At 40.3% G+C, this 8,010-nt stretch overlaps 1 protein-coding gene across 5 annotated transcripts; it reads right to left on the reverse strand.

The window, feature by feature from the left end:
• Positions 1 to 2,494: 2,494 nt before the first annotated feature.
• Positions 2,495 to 7,462, reverse strand: LOC137710016 (protein TPX2). 5 transcript variants are annotated; one of them, XR_015963622.1, is made up of 17 exons: positions 6,961 to 7,462; positions 6,474 to 6,620; positions 6,101 to 6,254; positions 5,644 to 5,752; positions 5,267 to 5,317; positions 4,786 to 4,883; positions 4,631 to 4,706; positions 4,481 to 4,543; positions 4,214 to 4,300; positions 4,030 to 4,088; positions 3,824 to 3,902; positions 3,675 to 3,740; positions 3,510 to 3,572; positions 3,300 to 3,377; positions 3,143 to 3,187; positions 2,944 to 3,041; positions 2,495 to 2,855 (listed from the first exon to the last, which is right to left on the reverse strand). XR_015963622.1 is itself a non-coding variant. In XM_088695825.1 (17 exons), the coding sequence occupies exons 1-17, from the start codon at positions 7,130 to 7,132 to the stop codon at positions 2,837 to 2,839; spliced, it is 1,518 nt and encodes a 505-aa protein (XP_088551951.1). In that variant the 5' UTR covers positions 7,133 to 7,457; the 3' UTR covers positions 2,495 to 2,836. The 5 variants fall into 5 exon arrangements, 2 of the variants coding, with proteins under 2 accessions (XP_088551951.1, XP_088551952.1); XR_015963624.1 differs by having other exon boundaries at positions 2,944 to 3,026; positions 3,701 to 3,740; positions 6,101 to 6,323; positions 6,961 to 7,457; XR_015963623.1 differs by having other exon boundaries at positions 2,944 to 3,026; positions 3,510 to 3,617; positions 3,701 to 3,740; positions 6,101 to 6,323; positions 6,961 to 7,457.
• Between the last annotated feature and the right edge of the window lie 548 nt (positions 7,463 to 8,010).

Raw genomic sequence — 8,010 nt, forward strand, 5'->3', positions numbered from 1 at the left:
CTGGAGTTTCTGAGGGCGTAAGAGGCAAATGGCAGAAATGTGGGTATTTATAGGCTTTTCAGAATGAATATCAAACGTCTGGAATTCAAAAGCGCTGGTTCAGATTGGGGGGAAATGTAACCGGGAAAGTCTGCAATCATTTCGGATATTTTAGGAACCTGCAAAAATGGGATCGAGGAGTCGAAAATCCAGGACGCACGATGGCGTGTGGCGACAGGTTCAATGCATTTAATAAGGATGAGACGGTTCAATTAGTGCACGGTTTCGAGGCCCATGAGTGAAGCTTTTAAGAACGGCGGAGAATCGACACGTGGCCACGCGTTGGGGGCGACGAGGAAAGTGCAATCATGTCTCATAAATATGCAGGAATAATGATCATTAAGGGAGTAAAGTTCAAAAAAGCAATAAATGTCTTCGCTTCTTCAAGGTCGAGGCCCGACCAAGAGGTGACAGTCGGCGACCTCAGAAGCGAGGGGGCAATGTTTGGGCCCAAAATATCTTGGGCAGGCCGAGCAGTCAGATGTGCTCGGCCCAAGGTAATAACAGATGCTATGGGCCGGATTATAAAACCCGGGCCAGCTGGCAGGGTCAGCCGAATCCTATCTCAAGAGGTCCAGATAAATAGGAAGGATGGAGGAAATCCTGGTGCGACCAGGATTCTCGACCAGCAAGAAATAAAGCCTCAAAGGGAGGAAGATTCAGAATCCCAGTGGGAGTAGGTTTGTTCGAACCAGAATCGAAATGGGACAAGGACTCCCAATCCAAATCAGAGGAGGTTTCAAGGAATGGGGTACTATAAATACACGAGATCATGCAACATAGAAGGGACCTTCAACTCAGCATACAATTGCCCTGCGCAAAACCTCTCAATCACCTTGAGATTTTTTCCTTTTCTTTTTCCTGCCGACACACCTTCAGTTTGGATAAACAGCACTGTGGAAGCAACCGGCGAGCACCTTCAGTTTGGATAAACAGCACTGCTGCCGCAGAATCAGCCGACCAAGAAGCATCTTCAGTTTGGATAAACAGCACTGCGTCGAGGTCGACCGATTATCTATCCAAGTCTCGGTCGAGAAAGGTTTTCGAACCTTTGTTGGCAGAGGTCACCTTACTAAGCTTTCTCGGCATAGTTAGGTGTTACGAATTACATTGCTCGGCGTACTGGTCGCCGAGTGGTTTTATGATCGGATACTCACAGGTGAGTTTCAGGGTTCGGCATTCCGACGGCCGAACTACGTTTACCATCAAGACATATATTACGTTCGAGTACCTGTGCCCATACACCTTGGTCTCGATTCGACGTGCTTATACTCTCACGAATATAATCACAGTGACCGAATCGGGCTCGGACGATTTGTGAACTCCGCAGAATTAGCAGCCTTGTCTTCAGGCTGTAGAACCCAGAGACCGAGAGTGTTCCTTCCTCGGTCGCAATCGCAAGTTAAAGAAGTCAGCAACGCGCTCAAAGCTACATCAACAAATTTTACTCCTCGGCCAGGCTCGGCCGACGAGTGGCACGCCCCGCATTCGACCGAAGGACGTAGTTAGCTTATTAGTTACTCGGCCTGCGCGCCACGTAGGTTTTGTAATTTTTAGGGTCAACACATACACAACATTAAAATAAGAACTTATCTAATCAATGGTTTAATTAGATTGACAGTTTGGTAACTTTAACATGTCAGATTGTTTGACAAGCGTTTACCTTATATATATATATATATATATATATATATATATATATATATATATCTTAGCAGCCAAGCTGTCTTATGGCATGCCCTGGCAACTAGCCCAGCTACCAAATTTCTCGACATTTCACCATTTAAGACCTTGCACTTTGGCTATTAGCAGTGGCAGTCCTATTCTGTCTCCTTCACCTGCATCCTCAAATGCATTTACTACTTCGAAGCCGCGAAAAGAGAGCTTTTCCACGCTGTTTGGATCAAATTCTTCTTCGCCCCTTGGGTTGTCTGCGTGTTCTTAGTCCTCGGTGTACCACCTGCACTGGCCCCGGGTAAACTACACCCTGCCCTGCCTTTGCATCTTCAAAGCACCCTATTTTCTGAGGGAAGTTAAATCTTCAATTCATTTGTTTGATTTATATTTGACGAGGAATGATCTCTAACATGTTATTTTGTCAAATTTTTGTAGATTTTCGGTGGCTTGGCAGTCTTGCACCTTTCCGGTTACAACTTTCTCAGTAGTCGCCATCAAGTATGCAGAACAAGTACCATCAGTTCCAAGCAAGGGCCTTGCAGCCACTCTCTCTCTTGTCAACTGCAATGGTGTCTGTATTGTTCATCTCCACTCTTCTTCACATCTTTGTTTGATAAACGCTGTTTCCAAACGATCTCGCCATTGCCGTAACAAATAGAAGACTTGGCAAGGAGAAGAAACCCTTGAACGAGCCTACGTTATAAAGCGTTGGACAAAGCAGGCCCTAACAAAGAACAATCTGGAAACCAAGGATGCAGATGGACGTAAAGAAGAGACATACTCCAAATTGTGTATATTTCTTGGCTAATCACAATTACATGTGTTGGTGGTGCCGCCAAAAATGTTGTAAGAGGTGGCCTTAACAGCTATACAACACCGGCCTTTCTACGTTTTATTGGATTTCAACTGAAACCTACAAATAGGGGAAATGAAAAGAAGAAAGAGCTGGTTTTACATATATTTGAAAGAAGACCAGCCATTGTGGATTCCATTTACAACAAAAGTGCTTGATAATCTTTTTGCGGAGTTGTATAACCATCAATGGTAAACATATTTCCGACCTTCTATTTTGATAGAAGATACCAAAATCTGATTCCCATGTAGATGCCACTCTTTAATGTCAACGGACGCCCAACCTCCTGTAACAATTTCAGGGACAAGATGAGTGAATAAGAAAAAATATAGAAACTAAAATAGCATCTATTATCCATCATTCAGCTAGCGCACCTCATCCTCAGTTTCTTATCAGCATCCGTCGTGCACCTGTCTTGAGCCTGCTTTCCACCCAACAGAGAAGGTTTTTCTTTTATCTACAAGAGGATGTACTATCATATGAGAGAAGAAACGGAAAGAGAACGGTCAAGCACTCAAAAAAAAATAAAGATAAATGAACAATTAAGACTATCCATAATATAAGGTACCTTACCTTACGTTCTTGTTGGAAAATAGTCGATCTGTTTTCTTTTGAGTCCTTGAGTCAAAGAAAAAACAACAAATAACTCAATAGAATACTAGGGAAAGTGAAATCAAATCAATAATATGTGTGACGTGAATGATAAGAAAGTAAAGGGGACGAGGATAACCTTCGTAGACAAAGATGTAGGCTGGGAAAGTTTCACTGATGATCCATTATTCTGCTGGAGCTCAGTTGTCAAAGAGAGCTAGGATTCAACAGGAGAATAAATGAGATTACAGATATATGTGTTTATGCAAACTGTAATGGTTACGAAGGAATAACATGGGAGAAGCACAAATTTGTAAAACAACTTTACATCATATAAACTTTTTGATACCTTACTAAAAAGGTCAGTTGGCGGAAATTGCTGTACTCTCCTGTCTGTCAGAAAATTAAATTCCTTTATATGAAATAAACGTGGTGTTAGCTTAGCTGATTCTGCAAACTGGGAAACAAATACGATACATGGTCACTAAGCAAGAGAATAACATCTATGAACTACCATTGGTACAGTGGTTTCCCGCTTACTATTGCAGAAAACACCAATATCCCCTTTGCTAGAAAATATCTGCAATTAGATAGGAAATAATACCATAGTTGGCATCAGCTAGAAAAATTTCAACTGAATGATGTAGTGCAGTAAAATATTACCGTTTTGTTAAGAGGACGAACTTTAAATGTTTGCATTCCTGCATTTCTATCTTGCTGAGGACATTCCACTGTACTTGGTCTAATCAAAGAAGATCAAACCCATAGTAAGAACTATTTTCCTAGTATGAGAAAACATCGGAAAAAGAAAACTGAGCATTTCTACTTCTCATGTTGATGTAGTTATATAAGATTCTTTATGCTATTACCTTCTGGATTCTCCTTTTCTGTTTTCCACGACGGTAGAAATACTAGGTTTTTCCAAATCCTACAAAATGCAGATTATAGGCACATTTACATGAAATACTTTTGAGCACAACGTTTCACATGACTCAAGGGACCACTTGGACTTCAGACAACAGTGAAAACTATTTAATTAAATTCACAGCTAACCTTGTCATGATCGTTGAGATGATGTGAGGATGATGAAACAGCCGATGCATTTTGCATAGCCCTTTCCATTGTCTTCAGGTGAAACTCCTAAAAAGCAAAATTAACAAAGGAACTCTGAGCCACAAAACTTCAAAAGGCAGTTATTTTACAGCCTTTTTTATTTTTCAAATCAGTTTGAGGGTACAACTGTCTTTATCCACCAAGCCACTGAAGAAAAGAGTAATAATAGGTGAAGCAGCAAAAAATTTATAAATATCAAGCACTCACTTGAAATTCTGGCAACTTTGGAGTGCTCCTTGTTGGGAGTGGCAATGAAGGAGCCTCGAAAATCTGCAGTATAAATGCAAAAAACAGTGAAGGAGGAATCAAAGATAAAACATTATTCAAAATCCCCATCTAATAACTTTAAGTACCAACTTTTCGGTTCAATGGACGAGCTTTGAATTTTCGATAAGTTGATGTCACTTGTTCTAACATTGATCCATTGTTAGGCCTGAAATATAAACATATCATAACTACCTGCAGACTGGTAAACTAAACTATGTGATTTCTGCCCCAAAGCCAAAACCCACCTAATCCTGTGTGCCCTATGTGCCGTTTCAAAGTCAGGCTCTCTTGGAATAGTAAGTCTCAACCTAGCATGCACAGTGGTTTTGTCAAAAGTTTCATCCTGCAATACCATGCATAAATAAGAAAGTTTAATAAACATATCTGATGAATTGAGCATCTCCTATTTAAGACATTATCAGCAATAGTGCATCTATTATAGGTCATCTCAGTTTTCTTTTATGCATCACTCCAGACATCTAGAAACAAAATCACAAGTAAAGAAATCTGGGAAGCTCTATTACACCCAGGATTACTTCCTTAACAATATAAAATGCGCTGTAAAATAGTTAGCAGTTGTATTTTTTTTAATAAACCCATCCAGACAAAGCTATTATTTGTCTAAAGTTGAAATTTTTGGAGGACAGCTTTTTATAGAATAACTTAGTGTTATTCAATAATGTACTAAGAGTGACAGTTATACAAAGCATATAAAAGCTAGAATACCTTTTTAGGCACCTTGTGGATGAAATTAGTTTGCTCCTTCGCATCAGTATCCTGTCATGAAGAAAAGTGAAGAATACTCAATTCATAGGCACTAGTTCAAAAACCAAAGCATACCTCCTTAAATAACTATTAGAATCTAAATGAGATGCATATTTAAAGAGCACAATCATCATGCCATAAACAGTACATATTGGTCAAATTGTATGTGCCAAAAAACTGTTGGTCCATGTGTGAAGCGTGTGTGCCCACAAAAATTTGGTCCGGAAGAATACAGGTCTGTATAAATATCACAGAAAGAGTTCTTGCATTAAAGAAAAATATGGATAACAAAATTTGAATGTGCTCAGTACCAGTTGCAGATGGTAAAACTTCTGTACCTTATGCAAGTGTCCTCCATCTAGCTTCTGTCTTTTGGGAGCTTGACTTCCAACCCCAGAAGAACTACATAAGCTCTTCTCATTGTTTTGAACATGCAACATCTGGAATCTAACAATTAAGTAATAAGACATCAGATGCAGTAAGTATGGGACTTAAAGGTAGTAAGATGCCCAAATTTTACACTTTCTCTGTTTACAGGACATAGAATGGAGGTATTACAGTCTCACATATAATTACCTTATTGGACATACTAATTCCCAATTTACAATCTGGGGGATTTAAATCAGTGTGCATAAGGAGAGAAACAGTCTCACATGATAATTACTTAAGTTAGCTACGGCAGCGACTATAATGATAAAGTGATATGAATAATTTCAAAAGAACACCACATCTGTACTTCAATGCAACGCAAAAAATATGGTATGCATAGTCAAAAGGCAGGACATTCTGAAGCACCTGGAACCGCCATTTTGAGACTTCAGATTTTGCTTAGCTAGCTGACTTGCAGTAGGCTTCATCAAAGTTGAGCTCCTGGGGAAAGATGGCTTTACAGAAGCATTACTTTTACCTTTAAGCTCATCACCGTTTAAGTAACTGTTGAATGTCACCCCTGGAAAACAAAAGCATAAATTAAAGAGGGAGAAAGAAAATGAAAACAACAGATACATTGTGCTGGAGTCTGGACCAATTGAAATAGTTTATTATAGTTCATTAGTAATGTGTCCGTAATAACTTCAAACCAAGAAAACAAAATGCCAAAAACAAAAGACTAATCTGTTCTAAATCCTGCTTCTCCACAAGGCACAAATCAAAGGGATTTCGTCCATACCTCTGCTATTTACATCCATTGCACATGGTTCTGTGCCCACACCGATATCACAATTGCCGTCATTTGCAGTCTCCGCATAGGATTTCGGCGAGGCGTTTACATTTTCCAGGAGGGTTTCCAGTCCAAGTATTAACATTGTCACAACAGCTGCAACAGATCAACATCAACCATTGAAATCACTTTCCATTGTCAAAATTATAAATTCAAACATCGCTGTAATCCTTAAAATTGCAGATTTTTATTCATAATTCAAGACAAGAAAAGGCAATGTATTATCAGAATAATCATTTTTCACGGAAATTATCAGATGACATATACAAAATTGAAAAAAAGATATGAATCATTTTATCTTTAAACAAAAATAAAATTATTTCCTAATTTTTGAAATGCTTGAAAATGGATCAAGCCAAACTCACTATTGATCAATGAAAAAGATTCCGAAATGCAAATGTCAAGAAACGGCGTTGTTGAAGGCAGAGAGGCTTACGAGACGGCGGGTAGCTCTTGGCGGACTCGAACCAGAGCTCGGCGCGGCGAGCCTCAGCCGGAGTCTCCTGCCTAGCAAAGTCGAAGTACCGAGCTGCATCGTACTCGTAGTCAATGTCCACTTCCTGCGCCATTAAAACTTGCTCAACCTCCATATCTTCCTCCATTTCCATCCTCACTCTCTCTCTAAAATGCACCGCCGAGCAAAGCCAGAAATAGCTCTGGTTATGGCTTCGGAGCTCCGCACCCGACCCGCTAAAACCCTAAATCCGGAGTTTTCAACTCCGCTTTGTATCGGAGAGAAAACGCAAAGGTTGCTCTCGGCGCTCTGTAGCACCGCCCGTGTAAATATTGCAACCGAAATTTAAGCGCGAGGTACAAGCGGCCAAAAGCGCCGAGCCTTAGAGTACAAGCGGTTTAAAGAAGGGAGCGGTGCGTTTCGCAGGAGCGTTTGGATTTTGGACAGACACCCAGCCGGGCTTGCTTTTTCTATCCGGAAATTTGAATTTATGGCCCTGAAGAATTTATAATTATTATTGTGGGTAGGGATTGGATTGACGAATGTGCCCCTGGGGTTTTTGGGGAATGGCGATGGAAATGGGTTTGAAATTTGAATAGAGTGGTAGGTAGGAGGGTCATTTTGTGGGTGTTGGTGTTCGAGCTTTGTTTCGGGTGGCGAAATCCTGTCTGGGACTCCGAAATTTCGGCGCGTCTTGAGTATGCCCTTGGGGTTGGGTGGAAATTGCAAGGTTGACCCTGACGGTTGGTTTTGCATGAAGGGTCATAAAAGAGGGAAGATTGGGGCCCTCCCTAGACCTAGGCCGGTTCAAAAATGAGATTGTGATCCAAGGTCAATGGAGGAAATAAGAGATTCTGGAATTAATTGTTGTATATTAATCATAAGAAAGGAAAATAAAAATTAAAGGAGTGAAATAAAGGATGACGGAGGACATTACGGCATAACAGATGTTGATGGAGTCGACAAAGGTAATGGAGTGAATTAAGACCCGTGCTTAAAATTTCTTCATTATTATAGATATTATCGTGAAAA

This window comes from Pyrus communis, chromosome 6 (assembly GCF_041283825.1).
Source record: "Pyrus communis isolate YQ-2024b chromosome 6, ASM4128382v1, whole genome shotgun sequence".
NCBI classification, from domain to species: Eukaryota; Viridiplantae; Streptophyta; class Magnoliopsida; order Rosales; family Rosaceae; genus Pyrus; species Pyrus communis.

Excerpts from the sequence above, each read along its gene's own strand:
- LOC137710016 (XM_088695825.1), bottom strand. The coding sequence starts at position 7,132 with ATGGAAATGGAGGAAGATATGGAGGTTGAGCAAGTTTTAATGGCGCAG. Across the intron at positions 4,089-4,213 it reads ATCTCAACGATCATGACAAG|GATTTGGAAAAACCTAGTAT; the intron begins GTTAGCTGTGAA and ends TGCATTTTGTAG. Across the intron at positions 3,027-3,142 it reads TTTTCCAACAAGAACGTAAG|ATAAAAGAAAAACCTTCTCT; the intron begins GTAAGGTACCTT and ends ATCCTCTTGTAG.